The 18,438-nt window shown below is 41.4% G+C and overlaps 2 protein-coding genes across 5 annotated transcripts in view; one reads left to right on the forward strand and one right to left on the reverse strand.

Moving 5' to 3' along the window:
- Positions 1–9,461, reverse strand: part of tsc2 (TSC complex subunit 2) — a 76,782-nt gene extending 67,321 nt beyond the window's left edge. For all 3 annotated transcript variants that reach the window (XM_036557675.1, XM_036557673.1, XM_036557672.1), the window contains exons 1-8: positions 9,260–9,461; positions 6,170–6,332; positions 5,416–5,502; positions 4,592–4,702; positions 3,406–3,553; positions 2,537–2,654; positions 980–1,028; positions 470–595 (exon numbers count right to left, since the gene is read on the reverse strand). In XM_036557675.1, the coding sequence (XP_036413568.1) occupies positions 470–595; positions 980–1,028; positions 2,537–2,654; positions 3,406–3,553; positions 4,592–4,702; positions 5,416–5,502; positions 6,170–6,304 (774 nt within the window). In that variant the 5' untranslated portion in view covers positions 6,305–6,332; positions 9,260–9,461. The remainder of the gene's footprint in view (positions 1–469; positions 596–979; positions 1,029–2,536; positions 2,655–3,405; positions 3,554–4,591; positions 4,703–5,415; positions 5,503–6,169; positions 6,333–9,259) is intronic.
- A 93-nt stretch (positions 9,462–9,554) lies between these two features.
- nthl1 (nth-like DNA glycosylase 1) lies at positions 9,555–16,550 on the forward strand. Of its 2 annotated transcripts, none has more exons than XM_036557677.1 (6): positions 9,555–9,949; positions 10,260–10,495; positions 10,904–11,074; positions 11,854–12,013; positions 12,349–12,454; positions 13,939–16,550. In XM_036557677.1, exons 1-6 carry the CDS (start codon positions 9,670–9,672, stop codon positions 14,471–14,473), a joined length of 1,488 nt encoding a protein of 495 aa, XP_036413570.1. In that variant the 5' UTR covers positions 9,555–9,669; the 3' UTR covers positions 14,474–16,550. The 2 variants fall into 2 exon arrangements, with proteins under 2 accessions (XP_036413570.1, XP_036413569.1); XM_036557676.1 differs by having other exon boundaries at positions 10,257–10,495; positions 13,939–16,548.
- Positions 16,551–18,438: the final 1,888 nt, after the last annotated feature.

Below are 18,438 nucleotides of genomic sequence, written 5' to 3' on the forward strand. Positions count from 1 at the left end.
CAAACACAGCTTCTACCACATTTGAGCCCTGGAGCCCAAACACAGCTTCTACCACATTTGAGCCCTGGAGCCCAAACACAGCTTCTACGTTTGCATCCTAGAGCCCAAACACGGCTTTAACCATGTTTGCGTCCTACAGCCCAAACAAGGCTTCTACCACGTTTACGGCCTAGAGCCTAAACACAGCTTCTATGTTTGCATCATAGAGCCCAAACACAGCTTCCATCATGCTTGCAATCTACAGCCCAAACATGGCTTCTACCGCATGCGCGTCCCAGAGCCCAAACACGGCTTCTACCACACGCGTGTTCCAGAGCCCAAACACGGCTTCTACTACGTGTGTGTCCTAGAGCCCATAGATTTTTATCAGTCTTAGCTCTAGACCCCAAATGCAATAAGGGGTAAATCTAGAAACCAAAGGCTAATTATACAAGATCTTTTTGTGTGGAACCCAAATGCAGATTCTCACCTTCCAGCAGGACTCGCAGAACTCCTTAACATTGACGGTTCTGCAGAGCGTGACGATGAAGATGGCCAGAGAGTCGGAGGGTAAGCAGTTATAACAAACCACCGCATCCAACACCTGCAAAGCCACCTGTAACACCCACACAACAAGAGAGAGAGTCAGCAAACAGACTGGGTTCAGTTCCTCCCGTGACACCTCAAAAAGAGACAGGGGCAGACAGAAATTCTGCATGACTTCAGAAACAAAAAAAAAGCAATCAAAAAAAATAAAAAACAAGTCTAGATGAATCATTCACTGTTTAAATTCAACACAATTACGACTTGAAGCTCTTTTTATGCTCAATTTCTTTCAAATTTAACAGAAACCCAAATGACAGCGCTGCATGAAGTTTACAGAGAAGAAAGTAAAATAAGAAATACAGAGAAGTGTAACCACAGCAACAGACATAGATGATGAGATTGCTATGAGGAGTCTGAAGGCACTCTGTTCTAAGTGCTGTAGGAGATGAAATACCTCAATATCTGTGGACGATGTGGTTTTGTTACACAGCACGCAGATCTTCCTGTAATGCAGAACACAATAGAACATCACTTAAAAACTGCATGCAGGCCTATTTAAAATCACTTCAGCACTGCATGCACAATAGCCATTCTACACTACAGGGTTCTCAAAGAGAGACGGTGAAAGAGAACGGGTTACATACACGTTCAGGCCCAGGCAGCATAAGTTTAAAGAAAGTCGAAGAATCTAATTTACACAGTTTTCCATTTACCCCAGATGATCAGCCAACACATGTTTGGTGTCCAAATGTGTCTTTAGTCACCCAAACCTTTAAAAAAAAAATGTTCCAAAAAAAAAAAATCTTTCACAGGTGATGCGATCATGCATGGACATAGAAGGAGCATCCAGGAAAGGCAGGGCTGAGACTCACCACTGAGAAAAATGCATCAGCAGAAAAATCCAACAGTTTAAAACTTTCCTCAACCAGGCACCGCAAGGATTTGGGGTATTCTGCCCTCCACGGTGCACATTATCAAAAGATTTAGGAATTTAGAAATCTCTGTGCGTAAAGGACAAGGCCTAAAACCACAAGTGAACGTCCTTGACCTTCGACTTCTCAGATAGCGCTGCATTAAAAACCGGCATGCTTCTGTAGTTCATATCATTACATGGGCATCACAGGTTAAAACTGTACTATGCACAGTGGAAGTCATGTCAATAGTGTCCTCATGAGCTCATCTGAAATGGGCTGATGATCGGTCCTAGAGCCCAAACACTGCTTCCACCACGCTTGCGACCTAGAGATCAAACATGGCTTCTACCACGTTCGTGTCCTAGAACGTCTTCAGTCACCCACATCTTTACCGTGAACACATCCACAAAACGCTCCTCAATCCAGTCAAACTGCATCCAGGTCTTCATTAAGGTCACACAGATTTGTAGATTAGTCAGATTGTAGATTGTAGTTAAGAACACAGTATGACTTGCCATGAACTATAAATATGAGCAAAACTTCACCGTGTAGATGTACGCCATCAACCACTTTAGACGCCATCAACAGCTGGAGTGGTTATAAATGCAAATAAGTCCGTTCATCTCCGAACTGTTCATCCTAAATCTCTCTCTTTGCATTTTCCTTATCTACTAGCTGGGTGAGATTGTTGTCTGCGTTTCTATGGTGCCCAGCAGTCTGTGGTTAACCTTCAGGGTTAAAGCGTGAATTAGCAGTTCTACATTAACTCCAGCGTTTAAAACCATTTATTGTCCAACTGTGTTGAATCATCAGCAGAGCTTTATTTTACTGCAGAAGAGGATTATTTTAGTTTTACCTACAAATCTAATTCTGCTGCGGAGCCGTAAACAGAGCCGTAAAAGAGCCGTATGCATGCATGTTGACGACCCTTTTAAGTAAACCTTTTTTACCCTCCTAGCGCTGCTACTGTTATTTTGCTTTCACTTTTTCACACTAGGTTTGGCTTAAACACAAACCTTTGAAGCTCATAATACATTCAAACATTGTATTCTATATTCTGGTGTGTCCCAGGCCCAAGTGTGTGGGTTTTAACTTACTGGACCATCAGTGATACGTTCTGGTCTAAGTAGCAGGAGTTGAACTTCACCAGGTTGACGAGCACTTGCAGAAAATCAGCGGTCAAACCCGTGTCCATCCACACAACCACAAACCGAGCTACAGGGAGGGAACACACACAAACATTAATGAATTTCACCAAGAGACAGATGATACCATTTAATAAGAATACACAGCAGGATCCAAAAGTCTAAGACCACTGGTGAAAATGTTTCTATTGTGCTTTCTTATTTAAGATATCAGCATAAATTAAGTGAAAAGCAGAATCTTTGAATGTCTACATGAATATCAGTATTTGGTAAAGTGTCTCCCCATTTTGCTTTAATGACAGCATATCCTTCAGCTGGACTCCATATGTTTATGTCATGGAGTCCATAAGTTTGTGCAAAACCATTTTGTCCTTTCAACAAAAATCAAACCACCTCGGGATTTTACCATCTCAAAAGTCTTTGACCAGTAGATGAAATCCACCAGAGAGTCATCAGAACACGAGATTCGCTGGAAGGAATGAGACTACAAAGGCCTAAACACAGTCAATTTAACAGATTTGCTTCCATTTGAACAGTGGCCTAGAAGTAGTGCAGAATTTTGAATATTTTATATTCATTTCAATTAAAAATTCTAAAACTTTGTTGCTTTTTTCCAGGCTTGAATAAAAAAAAATGACCAGATTTTCAGTGTGGTCTCCAGGACTTCTGGATTACTCTGTATATTCTAGAGCTTGACCAATAAATCATACCAGTGACTCTCAGTTCTAGTGGTATCAGCAAAATTATTGGTATTAATGTTCATCAGATTTTTTATGCTGTTTATTATTCTGGATGATAGCTTCTGAGTGGCTGTGTCCCACCTATCTCATCCTCCAGGTAGGTGACATCTTTCCCATTCTCCGTGAGGGCCTTGAACACCCCAAGTCTCTCAGGCAGATCTTCATTACACGGCTGGTAGTCCCAGATGATCTTAAAGAAATATGCTCTCAGTGGACCCAGCCTCTCCCCCTACATAAAAAACATACAGCAGAATTAAAACTGCCAGCCACTTTATCAGAAAGTGCCTTGATGCAATTTATAACGCAACACCAGCTGCTTTCTGAGCATTACAGCGAGGTGCTACAGCGACAGCCAAGCCTGGACAAACTGTCTTGTACATGCAGCACTTTATATACTCACAATTAGAGTTGCACTGATACTGAGTCTGAGTTCATGTTATTGAGAGAGTGGAAGGAACCGCCGGACTCTTGGTGTAACGATAGCCTTTAGTCTCAATTTAGCCTTAAGCATAGCAGCCCGCTAGCTGGGCCTGTGCGTCCACTAGCCTTGCCTGCGGCGCGCCTCAGCCACTCAGCTGTACCATTCAACGCATGCGATTGGTCTGCGCGTTTCCCGGGCCGCTAAACCGGCACCGTAAAGGCTGGAAAGGTTACGCCGATGAAAATAGGACCACCTGGTCGAAATTAAATAATTCTCCATAGTTTATCGGTTACAGGTCCAGGTCCGCATAGGACAGCGTCTGGGTCTGGACTCGGACTGCGGTCCACCTATTAGTGCCCTCTGGTTTAGGCTATTCACTCATAACCCTAAAAGCTACCAAAAACAGAGACCTTGAGCAAAGGCATTAATTAAATTAGCAAAGGCATCAGTTACGTTAGCAAAGGCTTTATTCATGCTAGCTAGTCAGAGTCACTGATAACACAAGCTTGCAAAATTAGCATCATGATTTAGGCAATATAACCGTAAACTACTCATTTTGACATGAAGTGAGAGGGCCGTTCAAGGAACGAGAGGAACAGAACAAGGAGAAGGAGCAAGAGAGAACATACAACAGCGAGACGACAAGGAGCATCAGAAACAATAATGTAATTAATAAAAAGTAACACCTAAGTGTTAAATCAATTATACTATTTCACATCTAACAGGCTTTATGCCAGATGCACAGTCGTGCCCCAACTGGCAGGTAGAACAAGTAGTCTAGAAACACCCCTGAGTGACAGGTAAAGCTGAGCGCCTATGCTTTACATTTATGTGAATGTAAGTTACCTGTCCCTGAATAATAGCTCTGAGCAGCAGCAGTACAGCATGTCGAGCTTCAGGTGGTTGTTCTGGCTGCATCATGTCCTCCACTGCCTTCCACAGTGCCGCCACAGCATGCTAACACACACACACACACACACACAGTCAGTCAATTCCTTTATTACGATGCCATGAAGTATGATTCGTTAAAGAGGCCTTCAATGGAGAACCACTTTGGAAAAGTGTGGGACTGAAGAACCTTTTCTGAAGCTCTACGTATTCTATGTCTTAGGAAGAACCTCTGGAGAACCATATGGAGAAAAAAGTGACTTTTCAGTACATAAAACCACACAAACATTATGTGTGGACAGGGAAAAGACAAATACTAGGTGTATATATGAGCTGGGCCCTTTAAAAAGTTCTTTACATTCACAAATCTCTTTTTCAAGCATGTCTCTTTAGGGAACCAAAAAAGGTTCTTCTATAGCATCTCAGAAAGAACCTCTTTGTTGCAAGTTTTAAACATAAACCCCTAAACCCGACTCATAAAGTGGCTATGTCTGCAGTTTTATGTACTCTATTCTATTAATCACGTGATTTGCTGCTGTTGGATTTATTTTGACATGTAAACAAAGTGATCTAACAAATCTGGAAATCCAGAGGTTTTTATTGAGTTTGTGTCACAAACTACCTTTTTGATCATATATGAGCCACATATTCCCATTTTACATAGTGACAGAAAAAGTGGTGGCACACTTGTTTTTTGGACCCAGTACCCATCAGGTTCATGGGGTTAAAGTGCAATATAAACACGCCGATTCTCAACAATAGATGAAACATTTCTCTCTTACCTCTTCAAACTTTTTGGACTTGGCGAGGTCACAGACATGGTTGATGACTCTGATCCTGTTACTCAGCCCACACTCAGGTGCCAGTTCCTAGAGAGACAGAATGAAAGAAAGATAGAAAGAAAGAAAAATGGGGGGTGTTAAAAAAGAAAGGAGGATGCTGATAAAGAAACTTACAGTAGCTCATTTTATCACTTTTGATAATGTATTTGTGCTACATATGTATATATGTAGATATATGTACACAGGCATAACATTATGACCACCTCCTTGTTTCTACGCTCATTGTCCATTTTATCAGCTCCACTTACTATATAGGTGCACTTTGTAGTTCTACAGTTACAGACTACAGACAAAACTCCAGCTGCACTGCTGTGTCTGATCCACTCAGACCAGCACAACACACACTAACACACCACCACCACATCAGTGCTGAGAATGATCCACCACCCAAATAGTACCTGCTCTGTGAGGGTCCATGGGGGTCCATCAAGACCACTGAAGAACAGGGTAAAAGGGGGCTAACAAAGTATGCAGAGAAACAGATGGACTACAGTCTGTAACTGTAGAACTACAAAGTGCACCTATATAGTAAGTGGAGCTGATAAAATGGACAATGAGCGTAGAAACAAGGAGGTGGTCATAATGTTATGCCTGATCAGTGTGTGTGTGTGTCTGTGTGTGTGTGTGTGTGTGTGTGTGTGTGTGTGTGTGTGTGTGTATCAGAAAGACAGGCAGCATGAGCAGCAGGTCTGACCTTCAGGATGTCGTAGGTGATGATGAACTCAGATGGTTTACTCTCCGTCTGTTTACTGGGCAGACGAGGCTGCCCGAGACCAAACACTCCCTTCAGTCTTTCCTTCAGAGACTCCTTACTAGGCTGCTTATTCATCGTCCCAGCGGAAAGACAGGAGTACTTACTGAGAAAGAGAGAAAGAAAGAGAAAACCTTCTAAACCAGAGTTCGCAAACCAACACATCTGATAAACACACTTGGAGCTTAAGGCCTACATGAGCAGGATATTTAGCTCCCGCATATCTAATTAGTTTTTCTAATTTTCTTTGTATGCAAAACTGAAAGAATTCTTCATAAATTCTGCTTAGAAAAAAAAAGGATTAACAAAAGCCACATTAAAGTGAAACTACACAGAAAATCTTTCAACAAAAAGAACAAACCTAAACAACTAAATTGTCTATGTAAATACGATCAGGTGGTGTGTGCGCACATCGTCCATCCCAAAAATGATCAGTGTCCCTGTATATTTTTTATTATGTAATACGCTCAAACACACTCATACACACAGGAATATACATTATATTCATGATAGTTCCTAACTTCGAACAAACAGTGGAGCAGTGATGGTGTATGATTTGAAATTTGATCTGTCAGATAAAAGAACATAAAACACAATAAACATGCAGTATTCAGTAAAAATGGGTGTTTTACTGTCATTTTTAATTTGACCTTGAAATTGTAATTAATTTGGTAATAAAGAACCGTCCAGTGTTGTGATGTCTGAAGGAGCTGAGAATCGACCACGTTTCACCCCAGACCTTAAGTTATTTTGTCCGACGTCTTCAACCTGACCCTGCGGTTTGAGGACGTCCTAGCCTGTACACCACATCTGTCTGCTGCGCCGAGTGCGTTTAACCAGCGCAGCTCAACAGCCACGTTTCCACAATTTCCTCCACTCTAGGTACAATATATGCAAACCTGCCAGCTCTTCAGCGTCTACCATGAATCAGCATGTAGAGCTAATAGACTGAGGAACACACCATTGTGAAAGAAAGAATGCTCCATCTTAGCCCATTCGTTTTGGACTTGCTCAGGAGTGCCCTCTAGCATTTAAGAAACCCAGAAGACATTGCAGAGTGGTAATTCCAGAGCTGGTTTATGAGAAGCCTGGCCACTTCCTATTTCCCTCGTTATATCAAAAACAGGACTGCTGAACAGCAGAGGGCGCTCGTGAGCGAGTCCTCAATGAATGGGAGTGAATGGAGCTCAACAGCTAAAAACAAAAAGTTAAAATAGTTTCTAATCACTCGTCCAGAACGTTTCTTTAATTTTAAAAAGTAGAAGAATGTATTTCACTAAAAAAAAAGCAAAGAAAATGTACCTGTATTTTTCCTTTTTTCTACAGCAAACGGGTTTTGGGCAGCAGAATGCTAGCATTACTGCTACTGAGTGCTGACTGGTTGGCGAGCGGAGCAGCTCATTGGCTGTTCACGCTCACTGGCGTCATGAACCTACATGAGGCGCCGTTTTAAACTCCTATAACTCGAGTTTAAAAGCTCTTAAAAACATAACAGCGGTGTTAAAATGTTTTATGCTGCTCTTTGTTCAGGAAATGATCGAATTCTTTTACATTAAAATGTTTCAGCATTTATAAACTATGATTTTGCTCAAATGCTCCATATAAACCCATTCATTTTGGACTCGCTCGGGAGCGCCCTCTAGCGTCTGAGAAACCCAGAAGACACTGCAGAGCGGTAATTCCTGCAATTTTCACAGTGTTATTGGATAAATCATGCATATCACATGTCAATCAACAGCTCTGGGAGGAACCTCAAAAGGCTCAGGTAGACAGCCTGAGTCTTCTGAGCCTGAATACATTTATAAACAAATGCAACAAAGCTGGAACACAACTGAATTACATCAGTGACGTTTTACAGTTAACTACGGAGCCCCACTGGAGACATCCTGTATTAATAAAAATAATGCGTGGCCACGGCTTAGTAAGGCGTGGGAACAAGATCCTAATGCGTGGCCATGACTTAGTAAGCCGTGATCTCGTTCCCACGCATTAGGATCTTGTTCCCACGAGTTAATAAGGCGTGGCCACGCATTATTTTTATTTATACAGCATGTCATCATCAGGGCTCCGTAGTTAACTGTAACAGCCTCATGATAATTAAACATGCTAGCTTGCTCATTCTGGAGGAGGGTCATCGGGAGGTGAAATCAGGACAGCTCCCAAACGTCACGTAGGCAGAGGAGGACATTCACAGCAGGCCAGACAAGTTAAGACATCACAGAGAAGGATTTCTCAGTTAGCTAGCTTGATAACTAAAGCCCAAAGTTGTTAATTACGTTATTATCCAATGGGAACGCCCCCCAGCTCTTTGCTTGCTGGACAGGCCTGACTTTGGGTTTAAATTATCTAGCTAAACTGTGAAATCCTGCTTTGTGAAATACCCAACTGGACAGTCTAACAGGCTTTTGGATCAAGTTATCCAGTTAACTGAGACATTCTGCTGTAACACTTAACTGGACTGGAATCCTTAGTTAGCTAGATAGCTTAAACCTGAAGTGTGCACTGGACAAAAACACATTTATGCTCAGGGAGGTGTTTCACAAAGCTGGATAACAACAGGCCCAACAACAAAAATGAGATTTGCTCTTCTTCTGTTGCTCCAGGCTTTAATTCTGGTACAGGTCACCAAGCTAACCGAGAAAAACAGCCTCGTTTGCACATTTATAATAAAAAAATAACAGTCACAATCTGCAGTTTGTCAAAAAGAGAGGATTACGTAACCTTAAAGAAGCCAACATACCGCCGGAAAACTGAATATCAGATGTCAATAAACCTCTGGAGCCCTAATGTTACTTTTAGCCACACAGACCAACAGAAATGTTCGTGCTTCAAACCCAAACACCACTTTTATCCGCGATGCCAAGCCCTCCTTCGGATATGAGCGCTATCTGCTGTGAACTAGACCCCGAGTAAACAAACAAACAAGCAGAAATAATAAATAAATAAACAAATAAACACACATCTCCTCGCTTTCAGCCAAGCTGCAGAGCACAAACACGAACAGCTGAAACGCAGCAGACACGGATTTCTCACCGCAGTGCTTCGGCAACAAAGGCGCTGTTATCTTATCATGAAGGTTAATCGGAGAGAGGAAGACCCCCGGAGACGACGAACCACAGAAATTCTGTGCATTTATGGATGTCTTCCCATGTTTCACACCAGCAAAACTGCACTCCCCCCCCGAAATCAGCTCCAGTCGGAAGTCATGTTGAACAAACCTACATGCACTTCCCTTAAAAAACAACGGCGCATCCGGGTCTTTCTGGGAATTGTAGTTCTCAAACGCTTCGCTGTCCGGTCGCACACATTGAGTAGGCGGTCAACAAAAACTACAACACTGTGAACGCCGCAGAAATGTTTTTTTCTGAAAAGTGCTGTACGGCTAGTAGCGTGATTATTTCAAACATGGCTCACTGTAATCTGAAGTTTATTCGCGTTTATTAATGTTTTGCTCACTCCGTTTCATTTGCATGGTCAAGTACTCGGCTGTAAGAATGAGCTCTCCGTATTTCAATAGCAAAAGTACAGTCCGCTCATGCTGCTCCAGAGATGATCCTGAGGCCAGAACTTCACGTAAAGGAGGAGGGATCAGGGGATTGAAAGCCAAAATGGGTAAAGGTGTGGAGAGAAACAGGGTGCGAGTGAAGGAGGAAACCGAGGAGCACAGAGTTTCTCACACTGAGGGGTCTCCACCTACACAAGCTGCACTAGGAGAGTCTGCAGGTGGGCTAAGAAGAAGCTTGGCACAGGGAGCTGGAGTTAACTTTCTTTGTTAAAGATGGGTATACTGTAAATGCAACGTTCATACCAGATGCAACTGTATGTAAATGACCTCTGTTCTGATTGACTGTCCTGTATTGCGCCTCATTCAAAAAGTAGTCTGCGGTGAAACACTCCTTATACCTTTAACATGAGTGGGCGGAGCTAAACTATATTAGGTGTAAATGTCACTACATCTAAATACATCTGCACCCACCTATGAAATCTATATTAGGTGCTTATTTGTATGTTTCATGTTTTTTATTCACAGCAGAAATTAAGGAAGGCCTTAGGGACGGACCCGCACCTTTAAAATCGCCACGGACACCAAGGAGGGGCCATATTAAAGTGGAGTATGAGGAAGATGGTCCCAGAATGAAGAGGGAACCCTGGGAGCCACATGATTGGAGGAAGCAGCTGTCCTTCATCAGGGAGATGAGGAGTGGGCGGGATGCTCCTGTGGACCACATGGGCGCAAATAAATGCTTCGACCCACAGGCTTCACCCGAGGTGACCGTGAACTACTCAGATACTCTTGACCCCCTGACTTGACTTCTGGTGTGTTTGGATGGTCCTCATGGGTTTCCTAGTGTACCACAAGTTGCTTGTGAATGGCTGACAGAGTGTAACAAGTGGTAATGTCAAGCACATTCCACATTAGCCGACTTTACGAGTTGGGACGTTTCACCTGCCAGTATATACTCTGAAACCACAGCAGCACTTGCCCAGGTCCTCCAAGTGAATATACATATTTTTAACATGATAAATTTACTCGTAAACTAGCATGGTAGCATGGAACTTGCCCAGGTTATCCACTAGAAATTCATGAGTTGACCAGAACCTTTCATATCCATACAAACAATTCATCAAACAATGAAGATGAGTTGGGAAAAGATTGTTTCTCTTTCTGTCTCTCAGGTGATGCGCTATCAGGTGTTGGTGTCTCTGATGTTGTCCAGTCAGACGAAGGACCAGGTGACCGCTGCAGCGATGCAGCGCCTGCGCACGCACGGCCTCACCGTGGCCACCATCCTCAAAACGGACGATGACACACTGGGAAAATTGATCTACCCCGTCGGGTTTTGGAGGGTACTGTTATACACTGATCAGTCAAAACATTAAAACCACCTCCTTATTTTTACACTCTTTGTCTATTTTATCAGCTCTACCGGCCATATAGGTGGTGGTGGTGTGTTAGTGTGTGTTGTGCTGGTACGAGTGGATCAGACACAGCAGTGCTGTTGGAGTTTTTAAACACTGTGTCCACTCACTGTCCACTCTATTAGACACTCCTACCTTGTCAGTCCACCTTGTAGATGTAAAGTCAGAGACGGCGGTCCTGAGGTGGTCCTGACCACTGGAGAACAGGGTAAAAGGGGGCTAACAAAGTATGCAGAGAAACAGATGGACTACAGTCTGTAACTGTAGAACTACAAAGTGCTCCTATATAGTAAGTGGAGCTGATAAAATGGACAATGAGCGTAGAAACAAGGAGGTGGTTTTAATCCTAAGGCTGATCAACAAAAGTGCTTCCCAATAGAATCACTTATGTGATTTCTGATAATGTAAAACATGAACAAAAGCCTGCTACTACTTTGTCAGTTATGCAAATTTACTTTTGTCCATACAGCATCAGAAACCACACAATGAAGTCTGTTTTAGATTACTGAACAACTGTACATGTGTGATGATTTAGGCATGCAGTCTGATCCACTTGTACCAGCACAACATAATGCTAATTGGTGGCTGAGAGTGTCCATTACTTTGTAAGCTTGGTAGCTGGTAGTAAGCTGTATGGTGGTAGATCTTCAGGAGTGTGGCAGCTCCAGGTCTGTATGTTTCACCTCTGTTCTCCCTCACGCGCACAGACAAAGGTGAAGTACATAAAGCAGGCGACGGAGATGATCCGTCAGGAGTTTGGTGGAGATATTCCCAACACTGTTGAGGGTTTGGTGCGTCTGCCCGGTGTCGGCCCCAAGATGGCCCACCTCGCCATGGCCATTGCCTGGAACCAAGTCTCCGGCATTGGTGAGCAGAAAGTCATGAGTTATGTGCTGCAAAAAACTGGTGTCCTGTCAAGTCACATTATCTTCAATCTAGTCTATACAGCTAATATTTCTCAAGCTAAGAATTTTGTAAGCTTGTCGTATACGGTGTAGCAACATTTGTGTAGTAGTCTACTTTAAACTAATCTAGTGAAATCGTGGTAAAATTAGATATTTCATGATGCACTGGATTGCTTTTTTTTTTAAAAATGTAATTGAATTGTTGTAATGTAATTGATGTTTACACTCTCAATGAGTTATGAGGTGCTTTTTTCAAAGAATTGCTGTTGTTAACTTCACTGCCTCCTGTGTATGTAGGAGTGGACACACATGTCCATCGTATCTGTAACAGACTGGGATGGACTCGCACCAAGACCAAGAACCCAGAGGAGACCAGACAGGCACTAGAAGACTGGTTACCAAGGTAACAACAGAGTGACAACACAAAGATTCTGAAAAAAAAACAAATTGTTGATGTTTTTTTTTTTTGTTTTTGAGGTTACTCTTCACAATGTCATGATAATTAACCAATAGAAATGGTTTGTACGAGTATCTTCCAAGTTCCTTTTCCTATAATCTCACCATTTTTGAGGTAAAAGGTTTTGTTCTGACAGCGACAATTTTTTTTCCATTCTAATGTACAACCCCATGTCCAAAAAAGTTGGGACGCTATGCAAAATGTAAATAAAAACAAAATGCAATGATGAGCAAATCATTTAAACCCTATATTTCATTGAAAATAGCACAAAGACAACATATCAAATGTTGAAACTGAGAAAGATTATTGTTTTTGAAAAATATTTGCCCATTTTGAATTTGATACCAACAACACGTTCCAAAAAAGTTGGGACAGAGACAACAAAAGGCTGGTAAAGTTGTGTAATGCTAAAAAAAAAATACCTGGTGGTTAATTGGCAACAGGTCAGTAACATGATTGGGTATAAAAGAGCATCTCAGAGAGGCTGAGTCTTTCAGAAGTAAAGATGAGGAGGGGTTCACCACTCTGAAAGACTGCACGATCAAATAGTGCAACAATTCAAGAATAACGTTTCTCAACATAAAATAGCAAAGAACTTTTGCTTTTCATCATCTACGGTACATAATAACATTAAAAGACATAAACATAAAATGTCCGGGTGCTAAACTGACCTGCCTGCAGTCCAGACCTGTCACCACTGATAACATTTGGTACATTATTAAATTAAAAATACCACAAATGAGCCCCTGAACTGTTGAGCAGCTGAAATCCTATATCAAGCAAGCATGGGAAAACATTTCACTTTCAGAACTACAGCAGTGTCTCCTCAGTTCCCAAACACTTACAGAGTGCTGTTAAAAGAAGAGGTGATGAAACACAGTGGTAAACATGCCCCCATCCCAACTTTTTTGGAACATGTTGTTGGCATCAAATTCAAAATGGGCATATATTTTTCAAAAAACAATAAAATTTCTCAGTTTCAACATTTGACATGTTTTTTGTAGTATTTTCCTTTAAAAATATGGTTCACATGATTTGCATATCATTGGGTTCTATTTTCGTTTACGTTCTGCACAGCGTCCCAACTTTTTTGAAAATGGGGTTGTTAATTAATTAAAGATAATTTACTGACCAACCCCAGCCAGATAACTTAAGCCCCAAGTTGAGGATTATCCAAAATGAATGTCCCTCAGCTCTTTTGCTGTTGTACAGGCTTGACTTTAGACTTGTTATCTGGCAAAACTAAGAAATCCTGCTTTGTGAAATACGCCCAAAACCACTCTGAACTTTGTCTCAACGACTGAAACAGTCCCCTTTAACTTGAGTGCTACTCTAAGCTATCAACTGTCACAGTGTCATATAAAGTAATTAGCACTTTTTGACATTTTCTCTCTTTCTCTCTCCCTCTATTGCTCTCCCTCCCACTGTAGAGATCTGTGGCAGGAGATAAACTTGCTGCTGGTAGGCTTTGGACAGCAGGTGTGTTTACCTGTTGGACCTTTGTGCTCTACCTGTCTAAACCAGCACACCTGTCCTTCCGCTCATCTCACCTCACCCAATAAAAGGCCTAAACCTGGTTCTCCGCTCTCACCTGGGGAGCCGGATACCCCAGTGAAGAACCCAAAGATCAAACTGGAAAGTCTGACCACACAGATCAAGGAAGAACCCGCCAACGTTCCTCTTACATCAGCTTGTTCCCAAAGGAGAAAGGCCAAACGCAAAAACGAGGCACCTGTGGAGGCAAAAACACCTAAAGAAGAACTGACAGCTGTTCCTTTGGCTTCTGACACTAAAGAACAAGAAAATGAAGCACAGTCAAAAGCCCTGGCTGGGCCTGAATCTGATCAGCCAAGAAGGGGAAAGGCAAAGACAAGAGCGCCCCCTACAGCAGGGATTAAAGAAGAACAGAAAGACGGACCTTCATCTTCTCGTCCGAGACGGAGAACTAGAACCGTTAAGCACTGAGCATGTATGAGCTAACTTGGGATCCGATCCCACATTAGCCAGTCTTATGGTTTTGAGTTGTAAAGTAGGCCTAGTCTCAAATGGGCTTGCTTGTGTTTTGGTGTTGGGTCAACGATACCAACGACACACTACCATTCAGGAAATTAGTACGCTTTTCAGATCCAGTGAGCACTGGAGCTAGAAGGCTAATGTTGCTAACAATATTAGAAGCTTATGTACATGAATTAGCATCACACACTTGCTTCAAACCATGTTGAGTAGCTGAATAATCTCAAACTGACTTGATGCAATTTCAATACTCTGTATGTCCTGTACATATTGTAGTATTGACAATAAAGCTGACTTGACTTGACTTGACTTATGTGGTTTCTGACACCATGCACTGGCATACTGTTATCAAAAACATGGGCAAAATACATTAGCATAGCTAAAAACAGTAGCAGCAGCCATCTTGAAGCCTGTATTTTGTCTGTTTGTAAATAAAAGTATGTCATACAGTGTCAGAACTCGCGTAAGCAAGTGTGTTTGGCATTACTCAACGACTCAACTAGGTTTGAGGAAAGTGTTTGATAATTTAGATGTGCTAATTTATGTAAAAGCTTCTGATACTTGCTACGTTAACCTCATAGCTCCACTGCTCATGTTCTCAGTCTGTCTCACCTTATTCAGGGTGAGTTTGAGAACCCAGTTAGCAAAATTTGTCCGGCCCACTTGTGGGCCACATCCTTGGTTTGTTCTGGCCCAGCATACGGCTGAGTCCTCGGCCCAGATCTGGCCCACACACTGTAAAGTGTGTAGAACTAAAGTATGTGGCCCAAATCTGGCGCCAATCTGGCCCAGCTACATTGTTGGTCCACAACATTCACGCCAAAATTGTCCCACAAATGTAGACACGAGGCAAAATGGTATGAAGCTGTCCAGGAACTGGCCCTATTCTGGCCCACATGCCTAACATCTACCTGGTAGTCAACCAGCAATCACACAGGAAAGCCAGAATCAGCCCAAAACAGTCTGCTATCTGGGAAGCGTTCTAATATCCTGAAGGGTCGTGGGTCTGAAGGGCTAGTCTGTATGACCTGCCTTTAAACCTTAAGGTTATTTTTAACCTTACACAACCTACCGAATACCCTAATGACCCATAACGTAACCGACCACACCCTCCATTTACTCCTACCTCGAACCTTTACTGGCTATACTCCACGTACGTCATGCCCGTACACCTAAACCTACTTAATCTTGCCCATCTAGACCTTTTCTTAAACAACCAACATGCCAGATTTTTACAGCTGTCACTAGAAAGGCTTAATGAAAAAATTAAATTTACATAATTTTTCAGTTTCCCCAGATGTATTCGCTCAGCCAAGACATGTTTGGTGTCCTATTTTTGATCTTTAGTTTTAAACTGGAGCTATTAGCTATGAGGCTAATATTGCTAACAAACACAAGAAGTCAGTAGTCACCCGAATCTTTTCTGTAGACTGCAGAAAATCACATCCGATTCTTTATTAAGGTCACACAGGCTTGTTGATGTGGTTCAGGACACAGTATAACTAACTTAATAAAACTCCACAGTGTAGCAGAAGGCTAGCCGGCCTTTTTAGGTTCATAGGGAAGTTTTGTTCCTTTCTATAGACCGTATAGTACAATACACTGTATAGTATGGTGTATTTTATAGTGCGCTACGCTAAAGTAGCAAACATTAGACACCACATCGTTCTTTAAGATAAGACAATACATACTTTCCTATTTTTGCAAACTGTATTTTTCTTCCTTTTTATAAAAACTATATATATTCACATACTGGTGTATTGTCGAGGTAAACGGAGAGATGTATGATCCATAACCTATGACTTTGAGGTGAATTATGCATAATATGTTTGATAGTTGTACAGTTTTGTTAATTTCATATGTAATTCATTAAATGGAATTAGACGGCTTGTGTGCTGCCTTGTTTGGTACTGGGTTGAAGGACTCTTGGGTCATTCTCCTTTTGGAGTGGGAAACCATGTCACAAAGGTTGCAGGACTTAAAAAAGATGCTTAAAATATTAGGCACAGCTCAGAAAGTCAGCATGTACATTTACACAGTTTACCCTAAGATTAAATAATACTTTTCCCTTATGACTTCTCTTGTTTCATAGTCGCTCTGCGTATGTAAAACAGCTCATCACAAAACCAAGTTTCAACATTTAGAAAAAAAATTTCATATAAAACAACATTTTTAAGAGGTTTAACTTAGAAATTTGTATAAAACAGATTAATGTTTACTTTTTATATCATTAACGTTATACTACATTTAAAAAAATGAGTATTTTATTTACAAAAATTCATTTGAGATTTTGGTCACTGGTATTATCAGGACTCTTATATTACATATTAACACAGTATTTTCAACTCTAAACTGCTTCTCTGGGTCGAGGCTCATCAGAGAGGCATGAGACGGCGAGTCCATACTCACTCACTATATTTCATTAATTTATTAATAATTTTGTTAATCGGGCAGCTCATAACTTCTATGTGTCACCGGTGTTGTGTGTTTAATGGCTGGGAAATTAAAATGTAAAAATAAAGCCGAATATCATTTTTATTACTGATTTTAAATAGTTGCACAAGGTCACCCGACCATTATTGACTCAGCCGATTTACAGAATCCTCAGTTTTATCCAGAATGTCACTGGAGTCACCGTCACTGGTGTTTCACCACATTCATATAACACCAGTGACTGTAAAATATGTTTGGAATTAAGCTCTCCTATTTGCATATACGATAATAGGAGATGTTAATGGACATATTAAGATTATTTAGTTTTGGGATGAAAGAAAAAGAATTTTTTTGAATGCATCCACCTGAATTCCCGCTCCAAATGGAGAATGACCTTCTTAAGCAGTACAAACCACACCAAACACTCACAGGTCAGCGATATCAGTGTCCTGATGCCACTAGAGGGCAGTACTACACCAGGAGAAGTGTGATCAACCCCACACAAACACCAGAAAGGTGAGGTTGAATGTTTACCTGCTGATCCCAGAACAGTTTCTGACTGTTTTTTTCATGTCTAACTAAACCAACAAGTGGTTTTAACCCTCATCTCCATGACTCAAGTGATGTGCATAACCTGATCCGTGAGTGAAGTAAAGTGCATGTGGGATTTTTTTTGGCAAAACAAATAGAGAAATGTAAATGAAGACTTTAATCGTATGTCATTAGTTATGTTATTATACAATGATAATAGTTTGAAAAAATAAGCCATGAAAGAACTAAAAAAATTTTGTAAATTCAAATTGACAGTACGGATGGGCGATAGGGCAAAAATATTATATTGCAATACTTCAAGACAGCCTCACGATACATGATATGCCTCACGATATTCAGTTTTTCTGAGATTTGTTAAGAGAAAAGAGGACCTGTAGTGCCACATATGAAAAATACAACAGTAATCCTACAACTACAATGAATTTTATTCAATGTTTCACAAACTGTGCAGCACTAAATCCAATCCAAGGACTAGTTATGCTCTCTGTGTAATGAAATATGCAGTCGGTCAGTGTTCCTTAAGCAGAGACGAGATCCACGATATGCTCCACAATATGAAAATCATATTGTGACATAAATTGTCACGATAACGATAAAATATCATCATATTGCCCACCCCTGATGGATAGGGCCCTAAATATTATAAATAAGCCCATTGCCAGTCCAAAATGAGTGACTACTGCTGGTACTGAAATAATTTCTTTTTCTTTTTGGCAGAAAAAAATATGTATAAAAAATACATGAGGTCCCAAGTCAAACAGCGGGAAGAGGAAGAGTTCCTGTTGGATGTGTTTGAGAGTCTTATCCTGGAATAGATCTCCAACCAATCCCCTCTCTCTCTCACACACACACAGTCTCTCTCTCTCTCTCCCTCTCTCTCTCTCTCTCTCACTCTCTCAGGCTAAGTTTCATGTTCCCTCCCTTCACGCCTC

Source organism: Colossoma macropomum, unplaced genomic scaffold (assembly GCF_904425465.1).
Source record: "Colossoma macropomum unplaced genomic scaffold, Colossoma_macropomum, whole genome shotgun sequence".
Classification (NCBI taxonomy): domain Eukaryota; kingdom Metazoa; phylum Chordata; class Actinopteri; order Characiformes; family Serrasalmidae; genus Colossoma; species Colossoma macropomum.